The sequence below is a fragment of the Trachinotus anak genome, unplaced genomic scaffold, assembly GCF_046630095.1.
Source record: "Trachinotus anak isolate AG129_WGS33_773 ecotype Australia unplaced genomic scaffold, CSIRO_AGI_Tana_v1 ptg000010l, whole genome shotgun sequence".
Classification (NCBI taxonomy): Eukaryota; Metazoa; Chordata; class Actinopteri; order Carangiformes; family Carangidae; genus Trachinotus; species Trachinotus anak.
Genome location: NW_027273861.1, coordinates 283,809 through 305,528, shown reverse-complemented (window position 1 = coordinate 305,528; position 21,720 = coordinate 283,809). Strand labels below are relative to the sequence as shown.

Below are 21,720 nucleotides of genomic sequence, written 5' to 3'. Positions count from 1 at the left end.
CATGGACTGCAATTCTACCCAAAAATATTGTCATGATCTCTTGTCCAGATCGCCCACCCCTGTATGACAGGCTGCTCGGAGTTTGCAAAATGGCATTTGAAAGACTGATGATTTAAAATATTCCCATCCAATCTGATGAGGTTTGAGAGGATCTGCCAGGACAAATGGGATAAAGGTTGCAGAGACTTACCCAAGAAGACTTGAATCTGTAATTGCCAAAGGGGCTTTGACAAAGTACTGAATTAAGGGTCGGAAGACTTTTGTAAATGAAAGATTTCCGTTTTTCATCTTAAATATATTTGCAAAAAAATTCTAAAAACATGTTTTCTCTTTGTTATTATGGATAACTGAGTGTAGACTGATGTGCAAAAATGATTCATTTAAAACAAAATCTGCAACACAATAAACTGTGCAAAAAGTGAAGGGGGTCTGAAAACTTTAACACTTTAAGTATGATGATCCCTGAACCTTGTGTCATTAGGTCAAAATTTTAATTTGGCCAATTGTTTTTTTGGACAAATACAACCATACACCTGAATCATCGGCGTGGGAGTGATTTCTGTATGATTTCTGTAAAACAGCCCAATTAAGTACAGAACATTTTGATTCTTTAGTATCACAAAAGCCAGGTCTGCTGTAAACACCCCCTGATGATGTAATGGAAAGTGTTCATGCCAAATAATTTTAAAAGGGTAACAGCCAGGGGGAAAAGTCCAGCACTTGGCTGACCAACAGTGTAACTTCATCACTCATTACTAATTCAGTCAGTCAGTCAGTCAGTCATGAACATTCACAGATGTAGCAGGTCCAATCAAAGAAAGACTACAGGATGATCACAGACAGTGTAGATGTGAAGGGATAACAAAGTGAGTCATACCTGGTCCTCTGGGTTTTGGGTTACTTGAAGAGAATGGGTCATTGCTTGTGAAGTGACTTGCTTGCTGCAAAAAGCATAAAAAGAAATATCGTGTTAATTCAATAATAAATTCACTAATGTCACAGCCAAACTCAAACACTATGTCTTGGGTGTTTTTTTTTCCTTACCATCTACATTAAAATATTAGTTTACCCACATTTACACAGGCTTGGTGCCACCAGACAATGATCCTCCACAACAGAGTCAACACCAGCAGAGGGAACGGAGTAGTAAGATTTCACTACCAGTCAAAAGTTTTAGAACACCTTCATTTCTCCAGCTGTTATTCAAATTTAATCTTAATGTTTGTCTCACTCAGTAGCTGAACTCACTCTGACCTTCTCTGGAAAATGGAAATCAACACTGTTTGGAAAGTTCATGCAAATGTGTTGCACTTGCAGGTTGTTTTGCTGTCACCTTCCCCCCAGTTCATCCTGAACCAGTTCCATGGAGTTCAGGTCTGGAGACTGTGCTGTTCTTCATCATGTGAAGCCTCCGTTCGGTTCTGACAAACCAGTCTGTTTTCCTTTCTAGTAATACTCACACTAATCCTAATAATACATCAGAGCCTGCAGTAACACAGTTTGTTCCAAAAGACAGAAGGTTCGTGAGTCCTCACCCAGCAGGAAATGTTTGCATTAACCTTCAAGACTTAAAGGTCCCATATAGAATAAAGGTAGATGTCCATGTCTTTTTTGATTATAAAGCAAGTCTAAGTTCTGTATTAATACAGCCAATCAGAAGAGAGACTCAGATCCTCTCTGACTCGCTGACTGACCTGTTGTTACCAGAGCTCCAGAGAGAAGCCTGAGAGAGGAGATGTTAAACTACACTGAGATGGTTTTTGGTTCTTAAAACCACAGATATATCTTCTGATGGAGATCAACACTTCAGATAAAACACTGGAGAAGTTAAAATATGGACCTTTAATTTATTTTCATTGCTGCAGGAGATCTGGAAGGTAACTCATTTCATGATCCCTGAAAAAGGCTGTTTTCTATGAAATTGACATGATATTCAGGTTTTGGTGACCTTTTCACCTTGGGAAGTTTAGAGTTTACCTTTGTACCATTTAAGGTTACTCATCTTGACTTGAGCTGCTGAAACTTCAATAAAAGCTGGAAACATGGTGGAGTTCTCCAAAATTTGACTGGTGGTGTGCATATGTTCAAACTACACAAGGCTCCAGTAGAGAGGCTCACTTCACCCAATGACACATAACCACAAAGTACTCAGTACAGAGTGGTGCCCAAACAGTGAGCAGTCATCTTAAAATCTGGGCCACTCTTTGGATTTTATACAATTATATAAATTCAAATTCCATGTTCTGGCCTTCGATCTTTGTCGGGTACCTTGGAAGGTAGTGTGGCACTTTTACTGAAGGGGTCCGGTGTGGAGAAAGGATCGATCTTTGTGGTCTTCTTGAAGAAATCTTCTGACGAAGCTTTGAAAGGATCTGTCTCTTTGAATGGGTCCCCTCCAAAAGGATCTGCAGCAGAAACGACAGAGGACATCAGCTGTTACAGTTTTCACAGCAGCGTTAACTTTAACTTCAGATGGCTGACCTGCTGAAAGGAATGTGGGACATGAAAAACTCAGATTCCAGAGTTTTGTGAGATGACGGGAAAGGAGCAGCTAAGCACTGGTTGACTGATTAGATATTTGCTGTTGATGTGACTGACCTCATGAATGAAGTGAATACAAGGACCTTTTTGCACATGAGATGTATAAACTTGTTACAGGCTTCATGAGGAAGTTGTCACTTCTCGGTTGTCAAGTGGAGAACAACACATTCACCCACATGCATGCATCCATGTTGCAGGCCCTGCACGGTGGGTTTCAGGACACTAACATTTCCTTTCACATGTGAAGTGGACCATGCTCCTTGTAATGTGCAACTCGATCTTACTGCTCCTCAGTCTGATGCTGGCAGAGCACCTCAGGTCTGAGATCCTACACATCTCTCAAAGAGGAAAACTTCCCACACATGAGGAGTCTTGTTCTTTTTGGGTCAACACACATAAGTGAATATTATCAGTGATGAAATTCAACAAGTCAAGAGACAGATCCTCTGACAGATCAAACTGTGTCATCTGAGCAAAGATGCTTCAGTTATTTGGTTGGTAAACTGTTACTTAAATGAGTCACTTGGAAAATGATTGATGAGAAACCCTGTGTGAAGGATGCATTTCTGCACCTTTTCATGTCACGTAACTGAAACATAGATGGGTAATAGCATTATCTGAAAGTCTACACATGTAATTTGTGCTGCTCCATTAACAAAGATACTTGATTGTGTTTAGAAATTGAATTTCTTAAAATGAGTGAGTGTAAAACATTTTCTCTAGTAAAATGATAACACTCGTGTTCAGTAGTCTCAATAAATACCCGTGGAGGGGTAACAACATTTCTACTGTACTGTATCTCTGAATATTATAAGTTGGCAAAACAGGTTTGCAGGAAGGAAACATATTACACCTCAGTGCAGTAAAGTGAGGAATGAGATTCTGTTTGATGTGTTTTTCTAAGCAGAAATTAATGTTTTCTGTAGAACCTGATATTTTCAGACATGTCTGTACGTGTATGGTCCTGACAGAGCGGCAGATTTTAAATTATTCAGATGGATATTTGCTTTGGATTACTGAGTAAATCAGATGTGTGTTGAAGGGTTGCAATGACGGTGAAATGAAATGATCAAAAAAAAAAAAGAGGAAAAAAAAGAAAACACTAACAGAGAAAATGATAGTTTCAAAATTAGAAAACACAAGTAAAGGCCAAACAAACATTGGGTTGAATACTGTGGAGTGGTGGGAATGAGCCAGAGAAAGTCTGTGATCAGAGAGTGTATCTGGGTGTGACGTTCACTGCTGTTTGAAAACTGATTTCTATCTCTGATCTCTATGTACTCAGCACAGAAGTGAAACTCCTCAATATCACTAAAGAGAGAAGTGTGACAGAAGTCACAGTTGCACACGCTGCTGTTTCATAAATGACATCCACAAAAGACAAGCCCGCCACCTACAGACTGTAAGTAAAGACGGACGTGGCCTCTGTAGCGTCAACCACAGATTTCCACCATCACCATCATGACAGTGCCTGACTCCGCCCCTAATTCTCAGTGCATGCTGATAGAATAACTGTGGCACACACACACTCACATCAGCATCGTTAGCACAGCTGAGCGTCTTGCTCTTTAATCACCAAATTCTAATCAGTTCATTGTTGCATCCAAGCAATTAAGCAATGATGACTGGTTGATTGATTAGAGATTTTCCGCTGCTGATGTGAACAGATGTTTCAAACTTGAAGAAACTTCCTCAGTGTGTTTCTGAGATATCACATTCAGGAGAACGGTACAGACAGAAAACCTGAAAACATAACCACCTGCACCCACAGCTGTCGCCAGCGCGGAGGCATAAAAATGAGACAAACTGCCAAATCCAGGAGACTTACCAAGACTGGAAGCTGCAACTGCTGCCAAAGAGGCTTCTACACAGTCCTGATTTAAAGGTCTGAATACGTTTGTAAATGACAGACTTCAGTTTCTGAGCTCCTGTTCCCAAAGTAAATACCTGTGGTTGCTGTTGGCTGCTTTGCAAAAGGGTCATTTTGGAAAGGGTCACCTACAGGAGAGGAATCAAGCAGAGGGGGAAGAGGAGGAGGAAAACAAAAGAGGAAGAGAGGAGGAAGACAGAAGATAGTCAGTCAGCTGCTCAAGATGAAACAGTTTAAGGATAGAAAGCTTAAGATAAACAGTAAACAGCTGAGAGAAGAGAGTAAAGGAGAGGAATACTGAGTAAAACACAGGCTGAGGAAGCATAAATGGATGACAGAGGAGTCGCATAAAAGAAGATTAAAAAATTTTAATACATATATGTATCCTGAGAAAAAGAGATGAACAGATGGGAACAGTGGAAGTAAAGGGGCTGATAACCTTTGAACGGGTCTGTTATGAAGGGGTCTTCAGAGTGGAAGGGGTCTGTGGGAAGCTCCTGAGGCTGACTGTTGAACACTGACGGCTTCACTTTGAAAGGATCCTCCTGTGGACAGGAGAAAAACAAAGAGGAACACACAGAGAAAGATCTTTTAAGTTAAGTTTTAAGTTCACTGTTAATATTTAGTCCACAGAAGGAATTCAGTTGTTAACCTAGAGATTTAGCTGATTTAATGAACACAAACTACAACACACCAGTTGTTCATTTGATATTGTGTTGTTGTGAATATTGTGTTTGTTGAGGATTATTGTTTTATTTTTCGTTTAAAGAAGCAGTCTTTGGTCATTAATGGCACTTACAGAGCTTAACACACTGTGCTAAAACTAATGCCAGCTAATACAAGACCTAAGCTGTAATATACCTACACTGGATGTAGTGAGGTGCACAGGAAAGGGTGTGTGGGTGTGTGTGTGTGTGTGTAAATTCTTCACATGCCATGCTGACTCTGAGCTGGGCTCTACCTTGTTATGGTTCATTAGAAGATTTGCACAGTTTTCATAGGAAACCATGACTCCGACCCCACTGTTGATCCCAAATATATACATTACACACACACACACACACACACACACACACACACACACACACACACACACACACACACACACACACACACACACACTACACACAATACAGAGTATTGTCTTACATTCACTGTGAGGATACCCATCGACATACTGGATTCTCTAACCTTAACCATCACTTCTGAATACCTCACCTGGACCTCAAACAGTCTCAACCCTCCAAAGCCAGTTGAAGTTGTGAGGACTGACCAAAATGTCCTCACAACGATGGTTTCAAACAAAATTCTCACAACAATCGAAAGACACGCACGCACGCACACTGCATGCACACACACACACACGCACACACTACACAAATATTCAGGATATATGAAAACTAAAAGCTTCCATGTGCTATTCATATGTGAACTGACACCTCTGAACCGAAGGAAGCCTGGACAGTCTGGAACCACAGAAGAAGAATGAGAGCTGTCTGCCAGGTGAGACGGACTGAGCCAAGGTAATGATGCTACTCTGAGCAAGTGAATGAAAGCAGACCTCAATTGTGCAACTTTATCAGAGCAGGGGGAACTCTTCCAGACAAGTCTGCAGGGAACTCGATGTAGAGTCAGGGAGAGAAATTACAACCAGACTTTTAGTGAAAGACAGAAATGACAGCTGAGGATTTCACATGCTGCAGTTTGCAAACTGCTCTAATCTCATGTCTGGATGACAACAGGCTGGAGCAGAGAGGAGGACAAGAAGGGAGGATGAAAAAACTGTGAACAACAGAACAGAGATGGGATTGTGAGGCTATGGGACAAATTCCAGTCTAAAATACTGCAGTATGGTCTACAAATGTAATAAATGGTGAGATGATGCCGGTTTAGTGTTGTGTTTTGTAGTGAGGAGAAAAGTGGAACCAGGCCACGAGGAACCTGGAATAAAAAGTTCGTAACATCTGCGATGTTGATATTTAATGTGACTGACATCGTCAGTAAAATCCTTCTGTTTACGCAATACATCTTTTGACAGACGTGTTCTTAAAGATACTACATATTAACTGTCAGTGTGCTTCAAACAGCTTGTCTGATAGTTCAGAACACAACTTCCAACATCGGAGGGTGGACAATCCAACACCGACAACCAGTTCACACCGTGACTGGTCTGTGGAGGTGTGAGGTGTATTTCACTCACTTCTCAGGTGTACAACACTTTGAATGTCTTTGAGGAGAGACTCTCTGAAAATTGCCCTCTCTCTCCTCTTTGTCGGACGGTTTTCTCTCCAACCCTCCTTCAGTGTCTTTCAGGGATCAGATGGATAATGGATAAAACTGCCCATTAATCTGTGCTCAATAATCAATGACAGAGTGAAAATGATTTTTAGAAATCTGTGCAACTTTATTAAAAATCAAAAAATGAAATCTCTCACTTAAAGAAGTATTCAGACCCCTCATTCAGAACTCTGTAGAAGCTCCTTTGGCTGCAGTTACAGTTCTGAGTCTTGAGTCTCTGAGTTAAGTCTCTACAAGCTTTGCACACCTGGATTTCTTCCTGACACATCCTGTCGAGCTACCTCAGACTGCAGCGCTGCCTCGGCTGTATGCTGCTGGTTCAGAAAACCTCCCACTCCACAGTCACTGAGGCCACTGTTCTCCTGGAACAACTCAGAACAGCTGAAATGATTTAATAACCTTGATCTATGTGTGGTCACAGAGAGTCGGCTGAGCTTGGTTTTGTCCTGACACGCAGCGTGTGGGTCCTTATATACAAAGGTGTGTGTCTGTCTAAACTAACAGGTGGACTACAATCACGTCCTAGACAAATCTCAAGGATAATTAAAGGAAGGTGCACCCGGCCACAACCTGGAGTTGTGAATACTTTTGGAAATTTCCTGTTTTTACTTTGTCATTAAACACTGAGTGTGGATTGATGGCAATTTTATCAATTTAAATTTGAAAAATGAAATGTAATCCATGCAGAATTTTCTTAAAACACTTCAGTATACTCATACAAAGTTAATCATCACTTAAGATGATTTATTCCAAACCACAGGTCACTATCTGAGAGTCACCATACAAAAATACCCCATGGATGGATGTCAGGTTCATTACTGGCCGGTGGCACTGCAGCCATCCCTCTGCTCTAGCTCAGGGGCCACAGCTTCCAGCAGAAGACAGTCAGCTATCTCTCCCTCCGGCCTGCTGCAGCTCTCCTCACTCACCTTAAACGTTTTAAGAACAAATATGGATTCATCTAACATAAATAAAACCTTTCAGTTCAAGAGGTAGATTTACAGCAGATATACACATACACATATTTTTATTCTTGTGAGGACACTCACTGACATAACACATTCCCTAACCTTAACATCACAACTAAAACACCTTACCTGAACCTTAACCTGAATCTGAACCTTAACCTGAATCTGAACCTTAACCTGAACCTTAACCTGAATCTGAACCTTAACCTGAACCTTAACCTGAATCTGAACCTTAACCTGAATATGAATCTGAACCTGAATCTGAACCTTAACCTGAACCTGAACCTGTACCTTAACCCGAACCTTAACCTGAACCTGAACCTTAACCCGAACCCGAACCCGAACCTGAATCTGAACCTGAAGTTGTGAGGGACTTGCCAGAATGTCCTCACTCCATAAGGTCCATAATTCAAACTATTCCTCACAAAGATAGTGTAAGTACACACACACACACACACACACACACACACACACACGATAATCATGTTTTAGGTTTGGAGTTACAGCTCCCATAATTTGGGGGCTATAAACAGGAAGTATAATGTTGCTATGGCGTCAGTGAGTTGATGTTAGCTGTGGTCCAGATCATTTGTTTTTCAGCCTTTATTTCTTTACTTTAACAGTATGAACGAGCTTTGAGCACTTCCTGTTTAGAGCTGACAGAAAACTAACCGTGGTTTACTCTTTGTGAAGCTTTTCTCAGCTTCTTTATGGAGACTGGAGATAATACAAGTTTTGAGAAGTGTAAGTCACTGAAAATAAAAATATGTGGTTCATCTCTGAGTAAGTTGTGACTCCAAGTCAATTACACTGTTTGATGAAAATAAAGAACCTTACCTGTCACTTGTGTCTGTGTCCCACAGCTGCTCTTGTCTGTGCTGATGAGCAGGATAAACTCCAATAACTGACCCTCACTTGTTTTTGAACACCAGCATACATGTCTCTTTCTCCTCTGCCTCCCATCTTTCCATCTTTCCCTCCATCACTCCACTTCAGCTCTCCTGTGCCCTCAGTTTGAAAACCTCTGCTCTGGAGGTTTAATGGGTAAATTAGTGCTTTCTTTTAGCTGTTATCTAATACTGATTTTTTCCCCTTCAGTTGTATTTTCATTTTTTGTATTAGTATAAAATCCCATCTTATGCAGCTTAACCCAAGAATTCCAAAAATCCTGTACTATGACTTCATCTACAACATTTCCTGCACTACTGTCTTAAATGCTGCTGGAGGCAGTCGTGCACATGCAACAGAATTCATAAAAAGTATTGTTGTATCCATCACATGTGAAACACAAAACACCTTCACACTACTTGGTTTCTGCATTGGTTACAAACAAGTTGCTAGTTTCCTGGGTGTGTCTGTGTTATTTTTAGGTAAAAGGTAAGCAGTGACAGGCTGCTGCAAAGTGTGACACACCAACTTTGCAGTGGGCAATTAATTTGAAACCACAGATACAGGAAGTGGAGACACATGGTGTTACCATGTGTGACAACCAGTTAAGGCAAGAGGGTGAAAGAAAGAAGAGAAATAGACAGAGAAGAGAGAGAAAGGTTGATGTAACTACATAATATGAAGTTAGATCAACTTTTATTTCCTTTATAGTTTATATTCACCTCGACCGTCAGCGTACCACACGTGCACCATTCAGATACAATGAAACCCCGGACTGACTAACGAGAACACCAGGACAAATCCTGGTGGGATGCTGCATCAGGGAGGCCCCAACAAAACCACAAAGTGTTTACCACCCCCGTCTGTCTCTCTGTGTGTGCCTGTCTGTCTGTGTGCACATGAGAACACGCGTGTTCTGGGACACTTCCCAACAAACCAGGTAAAAACAGAGTTCTGATGGAGATCCTGACCTGTGCTGCTCTCACCATGGCTAGGAATCCTCCATTCTCTCTGTCACTGAAGCCCTCACTCATGTCAGCAAGGTTGGTCATGCTGCCTCCATGGGTTCCATTCAAGGTGCTGTTGTATTGCTCGATGCTTTTGGACACTTCCTGTTGGCTGTCCTGAATCTGGGACAATTTACTGCGAGCCTGCAGGAAAAACACACACACACACACACACACACACACACACACACACACACACACACACACACACACACACAGAGTTCAGTGATGTGAAAGCTGAAGACCTGCTGGAGTTAAACCAATAAACACAAACATTAACATATCATGTGATAACAGCAGTGAGACCTCAGGCCCCTCTCAGGTGTAAAGCAGTATCCAGTGATAACAGCATGAATACAGAGAAACCACCAAAATCTGATCACTTCATCCTCGAGTCCAAGTGAATGTTTGTACCAAATTTGAAGAAGTTCCCTCCAGACGTTACTGAGGTGTTAGCTTCAGGAGAAGGGATGGACGGACACCAGAAACATTAAGCCTGCAGCTCTGACTGCTGCTGTAGAGCCAGAGAAAATAATCTGTATGACAGCTGTGTTCTGTGGATTATCCACAGTAATGACAACACTGTTTGTAGAAAGAAATGTTGCTTTGTAGTTAGTAGTAGTAGTTTGTAGTAAGTTTTCAGTTCTGTGAGCACAACACATGGACATCCATCCAGATCTGTCGTACTCAGGTGGAGGATATTCAAACCAAACACAACTCATTCTCTACGTTATAGAAGGTGATGATCACAGTGATTGTTCCTTTATATTGTTTGTTGGACAGGTGCATCATACTACATCAACTTGTCACTACTGGACTCTGCTGACCACTGCAGCTGCTCACTGTTAAAAAAGAGAACAGCAACTGTATACAGTCAAGTGAGCATCTTGTACTCAACAGAGTTTGGGCATCACGTTAGGGTGTCTCCTCTTACATCATGGATGGTAAGAAAGAGAGTGGAGAAATCAGGATGCAGCAGGTTAAATGGTGTGTGTGTGTGTGTCTGTGTGTGTGTGATAAAACATCTAACAGTAAAAATCTTACCAGCTGGGGTTTAATCTGGGCCAGTTTAGGGTCCTTGATGTGAAAAAGTTTGAGAACCACTGCTTGAATGGGACTAAATACTGACTTTAGTGGTTATAAAGAAGCAGGTGATACAGTACAATGGCACCCCCTGTTGACAATTTTCAGACACACACACACACACACACACACACACACACACACACACACACACACACACACACACACACACACACAAAAACACACACACACACACGCACACACACACAGACACACACACACAGACACACACACACACACACACACACACACAGACACACACACACACACACACACACAGGCCTTGTGTCCTACCTGGTTTATCTCATCCTGCGTGGCCTTCAGACTCTTGATGATGGTCTCCAGTTGGATCTTCCCTGCAGCCAGGCTCTGCTCCAGCTGGTTCTCCTCCTGCTGCAGCCGGCCCAGGTCGGCCTTCGCCCGGCTCAGTTCTTCCTCCTGGCTCTGCAGGTCTGACTCCTGGGAGTGGATCTGACTCTGGAGGGTTGAGATCTGGAGGCAGAGGAGAAGGAGGTGATGAAGATGGGGTCTGAAATGAACACGTGCCCACAGCAGCACTAACTGGTACGTTACTGAAGCCGCATGCTGCCACCTCTTCCCCTCTGCACCATCTCAGCAGCATCTTAATTATTCTGTTATTCAGCTGAACAGTTAAGACCCAATTTCAAAGTCACCACCGTTAACAATAATATACATTTAATTAATTACTCTTTATCATGTAAGACTCAGAGGTCACTGTGAATATCTCCCTTATCATCCTCACCATCTGAGACTCTTCCTGGCATTTAATTCGGACTTCATTGAGCATGTCTTCCAGTTTATGTTTCTGCTGGTCCATCTCCTCCAGACGCTCCTGAGCGTCTTGTTTCTGAGCCTCCAGCTCCTGCAGGCTGGCTGTCTCTCTGTCCAGGTCGTTCTGCATCTCCTGATAGAAAATGAGTTAAATTAATTTAAACAACCTCCAAGTTCCAGTCCACTGTCACGTCCCATAGGTAAGTGTTCACCATAAAAAAGCAAGTCAGATAAAACCAAGCTGCACTACATTCACACTGCAACCACAGCCCTTTGTGTGTGTGTGTGTGTGTGTGTGTGTGTGTGTGTGTGTGTGTATGAAAGGCAAAGGGAAACAATTATGGTTAAAATGCAACTGAGGATATAGAAACAAAAACAAAGACATGTGATTGACCACAGTGTAATGATTTCATCAGTCCAGCTTAAACAAAGCTGTGTTTATCCTGACTGACCAATGAACAAGCCGCTCTCACCTGAACCTCTGCACTCTTATATCTGATGGTCTCCTCCGTCTCCCGGATGTCCTGCTCCAGAGTGTACTTCTCCCTGAGACACACACACACATACAAAAACATAAGCACACAAACATACACACATGCAGAATTATGACAACACAAAAGAAAGCAAATAACTGCCACCCCCTGCTGTGTACACACATCAACAAGTCAGAGTAATAAGACACTGGACTGGGATTCTATCAAATCCTCAACGTGAGAGGAAACAAAGAGATGACTGTGACTCTGTGTGGAATGAGTGTGCCTTTATAATTACTTTAAATTAAGTATTTGAACTAACCATAAGACTGAACTCTTTAAGCTCATATAATGTCCGGGTTGATTTTGTTTACATCAGGAACTCTTTCTGAGGAGATGATGCTTTAATAGTGTATATATCCCGGACTGTTGATTAGTTATTATGTCTTTGTAGGCTGGTACTGTTATGTTAACATTACGGGTCACTCATTTGAGGGCTGCCCATAGTTGTGCGTCTATGGCACGCCTGGAATGTAATTTAAGTATAATTTTTTTTTTTTTTTTTTTTGTTCTGAGGCTTGACGGAGGCTGTATTCCCCCATAACAAGCACTAAATGTGTGGATTTTCTTTTGGGAGGCACTGTAATCACCATGCTCATGTAGGTGATGGGGTGGGTACATATGCTGGATCTATTTATTTGTTGGGTTTACTTTGCCAGACTTTTGCGTTGGGGCTATTTTCTTTTATTTTGTTTCAGTATCCATGGGTTGCATATTCAGAACAGAGTCTAAGATGTACATAGTATGGTCAGTATGAGTAATATCAGGAGGTATGGTGGTCACCCAGTTAAATGTGTGAGCTGGAATGTCAAATCCCTGAATCACCCGGTTAAACTTAAAAAAATAATTACACATTTAAAACGGCTTAATACAGACATTGCATTTTTACAGGAGACCCATATACGTTCAGTCGTCAATCTGCTTCTCAGTAAAAGGTGGACAGGTCAGGTGTTTCAATCCAACTTCCAGGCCAAGGCAAGAGGGGTGGCTATTATGATCAGTTACTCTGTGCAATTTACAGTGTCTAATGTACAGACTGACTCAGCTGGACGATATGTTATTGTGGTTGGGGAATTATACACGCTTCCAGTCATACTCGCCTGTATTTATGCGCCAAATTGGGACAATCCTATGTTTTTTAATCATTTTTTTTCTATACTACCAAACATGTCAACACATAGTCTTATAATTGGAGGCGATATAAACTGTGTACTCTGATCTCTTGACCGGAGTACTCTCGGGAGAACACCCCTGACCAAATCTGCTCAATCTATCAATTTATTTCTTGAGTCTTACGGAGTAGCTGATGTGTGGCGTTTCCGTAACCCCACGTCAAGGGCCTACTCTTTCTTCTCCCCAGTTCACAAAACGTATTCACGCATTGATTGTTTCTTTCTCGACAAGAGAGTTTTGCACTCTATATTAGAATGCGACTACGAAGCCACAGTTATTTCGGATCATGGGCCTCTGAGTATGAAAATACTCATTCCTGATACACAGCCCATCTATCGCCCATGGCGACTTCACGCTCTGCTTCTCTCAGAGGAAGAGTTTGTTAGTTTTATATCATCTGAAATAAAACTCTTTCTTGAGATTAATCAAACCCCAGGAATGACGTTCTCTACTATCTGGGAGTCATTAAAGGCATACCTGAGGGGTCAAATTATTTCATATTGTGCGAACAAAAAGAAGACTAACAATGAACGCCTTAAACAGTTAACCAATTAAATACTAGAACTGTACAAGACATATAGCCATTCCCCCTCAGCAAATTTGATTAAAAGCCGTATGATACTACAAACAGAGTTTGACAACCTGTCTACTCGACAGGCTGAATATCTTATTTCCAAAGCAAGGTATGGCCACTATGAGCACGGGGAAAAGGCTGGGCGAGTGCTTGCACATCAGCTGCGCCAAAAATATGTCAACCAAACTATTCCAGCAATATATGATGATCATGGTGTAAAACTAACTGATAACAAAGAAATTAAAGAAATTACTGTTTTAGTAAGTTCTATCGGTTATTGTACACCTCTGATTCAACCACTGACCCATCTGAAGTTGGAGACTTCTTTAAGTCCCTGAATATTAGTTGCTGACTTGGAGAGGGATCTTTCAGTCATGGAGGCAATCTCAGCAATTAGAGACATGCAGAGTGGCAAGTCCCCAGAGCCAGACGGCTTTCCAACAGAATTTTATAAAAAGTTCGAGACTCAGCTCTCCTCTCAGGATCTTTACCTCCCTCCATGCGCGAAGCGGTTATCTCATTGTTGCTTAAAAAGGACAAAAACCCTCTTAATTGCGGCTCATATCGCCCTGTCTCCCTCCAGAACACAGATGCAAAAATCCTAGCAAAAATATTAGCTCGCCGCCTTGAGAAAGTGGTTCCATCCATTGTCTCCCCTGATCAGACGGGCTTTATAAAGGACCGATATTCCTTTTTTAACATGAGGCGCCTGTTTAACATCCTGTATGGTCCATCTCCACCTAACCATGGTAGCAATGGGTTGATACTTTCGCTTGACGCTGAAAAAGCGTTTGACCACGTGGAATGGGACTTTCTTTTTAAGACCTTGGAAGCATTTAAATTTGGTCCTAAATTCATTTCTTGGATCAATATCCTATATATGCTTCCAATGACTGCAGTTCGCACTAATAATAATATATATAATATTTTGAGTTGCAATGAGGTACAAGACAGGGGTGCCCTCTGTCACCACTCCTATCTGCGATTGTAATCGAGCTGCTGGCAATCGCTTTAAGACAGAGCTCCACGATCAGGGGGATTCAGTGGGCAGGTTCGGAGCATAAAGTATTGCTATATGCAGATGACATGTTGCTCTTTATCTCTGATCCTCTCTCTAGCATTCCAGAATTACTGATCTTGCTTGCGAAATTTGGAAGTATATCTGGCTATAAAGTCAACCTCCAGAAAAGTGAGCTGATGCCTATTATGTCTACAGATGGGACAGATATCGGGCCAAGTCCCTTCAAGATTAGCCCTAAAAAATTTAGATACTTGGGTATATGGGTAACACGCAATTACAAGGATCTTTACAAGGCTAATTATCAACCTTTGCTATCAAGCCTCAAACAGGATTTAGATCGCTGGGATGCCCTACCTCTTTCCTTAGGAGGAAGGATAAATTCAATCAAAATGAGTGTGCTCCCTAAATTTCTCTATTTATTTCAAAATCTCCCCATGTTTTTAACAAAATCATTTTTCTTCAATTTGGATAGTCAGATATCAGCCTTTGTATGGAATAAGAAGCAACCAAGGATAGGTAAAAACATTTTACAACTGCCCCATACAATGGGGGGCATGTCGCTCCCAAACTTTAGACATTACTACTGGGCTGCTAATATTAGAACATTGATGTATTGGATGAGAAGTGATGCTGATAACCTCAGCTGGTTGGTATTGGAGAAACCTCAATTGAACATACCTCGCCTGCAGCCTTGCTGTGCTCTGAACTACCTTATAAAAAGCCCATTTCTAATTTTACATCCAACCTGACTGTTATCCATACACTGAAGATCTGGAACCAGTTTAGACGATCCCTCAACATTACGGGGCTGTCGCTTGCTGCTCCAGTGGCAAAAAACCACATGTTCATCCCATCAGTAATCAATGATGCCTTTGACTCCTGGCCACAAGTTGGAATAAAGTCACTATACGACCTTTACGTAGAAGATAAGTTTGCCTCCTTGAACAGATATCGCAGAGTTTTGGTATTCCTAGGTCAGACATTTTCAGGTATCTTCAAGTCAGATGTTTTGTTATTTCTAACTCAGACTGTTTTCCCTTATGCCCTCCCGAGTCACTTTTAGACTCTATCTTTAAATGTTCTACTGTTACCAAACAAATTATTAGTAAAATCTATACATTGCTCAATTCACATCAAGTGACCAGTCTGGAGTCACTTAAATTAATGGGAAACAGACTTAGAGGAACCTATTTCAGAGCCAGTTTGGCAAAAAATTATTCAGACAATTTACTCATCGTCTGTATGCCTAAGACATGCTGTGGTTCAGTTCAAGATCGTACACCGTCTTCACTGGTCCAAGGACAGATTATCTAAATTCAAACCAGATTTGGACCCAACTTGTGACCGATGTAAATAAGTTCCGGCCACACTGTTGCATATGTTCTGGACATGTCCAGGGTTGTATAGATTTTGGCAATCTATTTTTGAGGCCTTCTCTAAAATATGTGGGAAAACAATACATCCATACCCTCTAATTTCGCTATTTGGGGTGGCCCCGGTGGGTGTCTCTCTCAGTAAGTGCAATATAAACATGATTGCATTCTGTTCATTGCTGGCCAGAGGGGTTTTTCTCTCTAAATGGAAGGATTCTCATCTTCCAGCATATGGACATTGGATCAGAGAGGTTATTTGTTATATCCATTTAGAAAAAATTCGATATACCATTCGAGGATCTGTTGGGAAATTTTATTCTACCTGGCAACCATTCATATCCTTTGTTGAGAATGTGGCTGCTGCCAACTTTGCTGAATAAGTAATGTAACTGTGTACAGTAAATATGTGACCCTGTGAAATTGTTTGTGGAACCTCTTCTCTTCCGGCTCCCAACGAAGGCGGACGCATCTTCCCCCTCTCTCCTCTCCCTTTTTTTCCCTGCTTTGCATCTCACGTCTCGTCCTGTCTTGTCTAAACCTTGGAAGCCTCTCTCCGCACTGCTCTCTAAATCTAAAATCATGGAATTGGTCAACTGGTCTCTCAACGCAATTGACAGGATCTTCTCGACGAGAAGCCCGGGTTCGGGGGAACCTGTCTGCCCTGGCGGAACATACGCCGCTGGTTACATGAGGGACTCCTGGGAGCAGTGGAGGGTCGTGTGCCTGGCGAGTCTTTCCGTTGAGGACATCGAAGATCTCTACATATTCGGAACTGTGATATCAGGCTTTCTGCTGATTGGATTAGGCATTGCCCTGGTGTATCTGAAAATTCAGAAGACGGTGACAGCAGTCCAAATCCCCACGCTGCCCGACATAATTGATGGAGTGAGTAAAGCTGTAAGCACTCAGACTGTGATTGTGAACCGCAACTTGGGAACCACCTTGGAAGGAGCTGTTAATGCTCAGACTGTGGTCATAAATCGCAACATGGGTCACATCTTGGAGAAGCTTGCAGCTTTGAAAAGGAGAATGGATGGAGATGACCAGAATGGACTAACAGAGTAAGCCGTGTCTATTGAAATACGACTGCTCGCCCTAACCCAAACAATCATAATCTAATCTGCGTTCCGGCCCCCGCAGCACCAGCCTTGGCCAAGGCCGGTGCTGGAACAACTCCCCCACGAGATCTCTGCAGTGGGACGCTTCTACTCCTACCCCCCCCCCCCCCTCCTCCACGGACACCTGTGGATTGTTGACTCCGTCCAGGAACCGATCAAGGATGTCTCCATGGCAACTTGCTGTGTTATCGCGATGACACCCTGCGAACTGAGGCACTGATTGTGAACTAGACGAAGCGACTCCCCAGGCCTATGCACACACACACATTCACGGACACCTCTTACATGTACATATGCAACTCACAACCCAACCCCATCCCACGCCTTCGCCGCTTCCTCCCATTCAGCGCGGCGGGCGGGGTCCGATAGCTGCGCCTTAAATGGCAGCGGCTGCGGCTGGCTGCCTGTCTGCACTGGAATCACCTCCTCCCCCCTTTACCCCCTCCCCTGGAGCAAATTGTCTTGAGTCACTGTGTTGTAAGATGTGTTTGTTTATATATGCCTATGTTGCTGAGGTTTTTTTCCCGAATCCCACACTGTACCCCCCCCCCCCTCCCCCCCCCCCCCCCCCAGGAGTATAGTTTGGGTTCTGTTATTTTTTTCTCCTCTCCTCTCCACTTGTTTTTTCCCCATTCCTCCTTTTTAAATGGCGCCGCAGATGGCTGCCTCTGTGTTTTGGTGCGCTCTGCACCATTCACCAGAACAAATTCCTTGTACGTGAAAACATACTTGGCAATAAACCTGATTCTGATTCTGATTCTGATATTTGTTAGTCTAAATGCATTCATATTTTTATTTTTTTCATTTTTCTTTATTTCTTTTCTGGCTATATGTATATGTATTCCAACATTGGTCTGGTGTTTTGGGGATGGGGTGGGAAGGGCCTATGTTATGTTTGTTTAGATTGGGTTTGTTTATGTAGTTTTGTATTGTTTGTATTGTTCTATGTAGTTGGAAAAATGGAAAATAATAATAAAAAGATTAAGTATTTGAATGAATAACTGATTACTTTATCAAATTAATCAAAAATATGCATATCTAAAAATGTGTTTTTATTTTCCAACATAAAAAAAAAATCCCATATATACAGAGAATCTAAAACCTTTTAGAGAGACTGGACCAAATGAATCCAAAGCACGATCAGAAGATCAATACATCAAGCTCAGGTCCCTGAGAGACAGAGAAGACACTTCATCACAGATACAGAGTTCACTACATAAAGAAGATAAGACCCCAGACGTGCTGTGGTGGTCTCAGCAGACAACATCCCACCTGTATTTAAGAGTGAGGTGTGTGGCAGTAACAGAAGGAGACTAACAGCAGAGAGGACGAGACCACACTGCAGCAAACCCACAGTGGGAATATTCAAGTCTGTCCAATTCAAGACTGTTTTTGCTACTTTCTGAGTTGGACACCTACACCGAGCTGATTACACCCTGACTGGGGTCTCCTCCTTCTGAATCATGCTCCGCCCTCTGCTTTGCTTCTTTGTGGAGAAGCAGGATAATGACTTCAAACACACCAAGCTCTGAAGAACAACTTGCACTTATTCAAGCCCCCTCTGTGTGTGTCACAGTGGATTTGACAGAATACCAGTCCATGGATATTCAGTGGTTTGTGTTTTTACCTGAGAGTATTCCACTGGGTAAAGGCAAGAGTGCTGAGGCAGCATGTTGAGTAAGTGGTGAACAAACAAAAGATTGATAAAATACACACATCAAAGGAAGAGTGGCTGTTTGACTGGGTGGGTGGAGAGATGGATGGATGATAGAAGAAGGGAGGGAGCAGCAGGATGACACAGAGCCAGGAGAAGTAATTAACTCATCCACATCTGTTAGTGCATCTTTCCTTTTCCAGTGTGCATTTTATCACAGGAGAGCGAGTGGACCATAGGTTCACATCCTACAGACTCTACACAATATACAGATTATACACAACCTACAGACTCTACACAGTCTACAGATTATACAGTCTATACACAGTCTACAGATCTGAGGGCATGGTGGGGGCAGCTGTGGGCTACTGGAACCTCTGCTGCTGTCCACTGTCTTTATAACATCAGTATCCTCACTTGTCACACTATGACATGCTTGGATACTGAAACTATCCCATAGATCGTACCAATACATTTCTACATAACAAACTAACCACACAGCACCACAGTAAAATCCAATATTTTAGGGGCTGAAGAAGTGATATGACTATTAAAGCATTTAGATCAAGTCTGGAAGCGGGAAGGCCCGCTGTGCTTAAAGGTTTAAAAAATAACGTAAAATCATCCATGTCTCTGTCTGGTAAGATTGTTAGGGAAGGAACATATTTATCAAACTGACTGACAGATGAACATGATGATAAATAATATTTACTTTGACAATGTCATAAGCCCTGTGTCATATTTACACTGAGCCTGAATCATTATTCAGAATCTCACCCAAAACATTCACTGACAGGAGCATTACAGCCAACAACTGGTTGGTGTAGTAAACCATTCTGAATCAGAGGATACAAAGAGCTCTGAATACTACTCTGGAGCAGTACCAGGAAATTCTGCCTCCTACCTGCTGGGTAGTTTTGTGTGGGTATTATTGTGACGAGAGATTTTCAAGAAACACATTTTCAGAGCCTCAGAATTTCAGTAATGTGTGAGCTCATAATGAAGAGGGTCGACGACAACAGGAGGTTTTGTCAGTCTGTGTCAGTCCATCACACTGTTCGTGTGGTTACACAGTTACACACTTGCACTGAAAACTGCCTTTTAGGGCCGAGTCAAATACCTTTTTGAGCTTTAAGGGTTGGTACTTTCCTTCTATAAAATGTGATGACGATGATGCATTTAAACAGGTGACAAAAATACAAATGATCATGTTAAAAGTGCAGGTGAATTTCAGTTGTTAATTTGAGTGTTTAGTTGGTTTTTGTGGTACTTCTGAAAATACAGTCATGGCTGAGAAGATTCAGGGCCTACAATAATAAACCAGGATCTAGTGCAGACAGGACTCATCAGTGAAGACAGTGATAAAAGTCTGGATGAAGGATTAATGATGGAGCCCGTGTTAGTGACAGGTCCGTCAATCACACAGAGCTGTGACATCAGCAGTGACAACATCAAAGAGAGAGAGGCAGCTAACGAGTATCAGCTAACAGAGACACAACAGCGAGCACCAGGAAACACCTCACTGCAGGGTGTACCTGGTAACAGGAGCAAAGGTTTCTACTGTTTCTACTGACTCTACTGTGTTTACTGTCTCTACTGATTCTACTGTTTCTATTGACTCTACTATGTTCATTGTCTCTACTGACTCTACTGTTTCTACTGACTACTGACCCTACTGTCTCTATTGATGTTACAGACTCTACTGTCTCTACTGTTCTTACTGTCTCTACTGTCCCTACTGACTCTACTGTCTCTCCTGTCTCTCCTGATGTTAGAGCGTTACACTTGAGCTAAATGTGATGTAATGTAAAAGTCTGTTACAGTCAAAGTGTTCATATTTCCAGTGATGTCACATTAATCAGGTGATGTCAGTCATTGTATTTGTTACCTCTGTAACTGGGTTATCTCCTGACTGATGTCGTCCAACTCCTTGATGCCTGTGAACTCCCCTGAACCCACGGAACTGGAGCTGTCCTGTAGACAGAGACAAGCAGAGAAAGAAGAGGAGAGGAGGACAACAAAAAGACAACAGGTTGGCAAAGTAAAGCATATATGTTGAAGAAAGTGGGTTGATGAAATGGCACCAACTGAGCCATGGTAGACCAGGCCACAGGAAGGAGAGAGAGGTAAAGAGAGGACAGGAGAGAAACCAGTGGTCAATGAGAGGAGCACCACAGAGGTGGAATCAGAAGGTGGGAGCTGGGCCATTCACCAACATGTGGGGGACTGTCACCACCTCTGCCACAGAGAGGATTCAGGATTGTATGATTTCATCAATAGTATTCAGCCATGTTGAGAACATTCAAAATGATTTCATGAGGGTGCTTTAGTTTTTTAACCAGCCTTTCTTTGTGACACTAGTCCAAGAGCGTAGAACAAACAATGATCAAACTGAGAACACAGCCCTTAAAGCTGGAGTAGTGTTGGGACACTCGGACACACGATGCTCTTGATTTGACTGAACTTATTTACACCACAGCCACAAACCACTGCCACCAAAGACTGCACCTTCTTTATTAAAGACACCGATTTTAAAAGTTTGACTGCCAACTAAAGCCAATCTTGAATCTTCCCTTGAGCAGCAGACAGGTGGTGGGGTGAGACTGTCACTGCACTGGAACAGAGAAATGTTTTCCAAATGCTTTCCAGTAATCAGCCTGAACAACCAGCCACTGAAAGCATTTATAGATCATACACTGTCGCTCCATGTTACCTACCCACAACTTGAACATTATAGCCTGAGAGAGGAGGAAGAGGGGAGAGGCAGAAACATCAGCAGCACAAGAATTAGGATGAGACCTGAGCACAACAGTGGGCAGTAAATGTG

General features: G+C 42.3%; 1 protein-coding gene across 9 annotated transcripts in view; it reads right to left on the bottom strand.

The window, feature by feature from the left end:
* Positions 1–21,720, bottom strand: part of LOC139626431 (epidermal growth factor receptor substrate 15-like 1) — a 66,630-nt gene that overhangs the window by 20,234 nt on the left and 24,676 nt on the right. For 3 of the 9 annotated variants that reach the window (XM_071486721.1, XM_071486723.1, XM_071486726.1), the window contains exons 13-21: positions 20,782–20,867; positions 11,921–11,993; positions 11,419–11,580; positions 10,950–11,147; positions 9,537–9,716; positions 4,851–4,956; positions 4,489–4,539; positions 2,269–2,405; positions 878–941 (exon numbers count right to left, since the gene is read on the bottom strand). In XM_071486721.1, coding sequence (XP_071342822.1) covers positions 878–941; positions 2,269–2,405; positions 4,489–4,539; positions 4,851–4,956; positions 9,537–9,716; positions 10,950–11,147; positions 11,419–11,580; positions 11,921–11,993; positions 20,782–20,867 — 1,057 coding nt within the window. Of the gene's footprint in view, positions 1–877; positions 942–2,268; positions 2,406–4,488; positions 4,540–4,850; positions 4,957–6,629; positions 7,639–8,514; positions 8,556–9,536; positions 9,717–10,949; positions 11,148–11,418; positions 11,581–11,920; positions 11,994–20,781; positions 20,868–21,720 lie in introns of those variants that run through there. The other 6 variants (XM_071486722.1, XM_071486724.1, XM_071486725.1 and 3 more) reach the window with 6 other exon arrangements.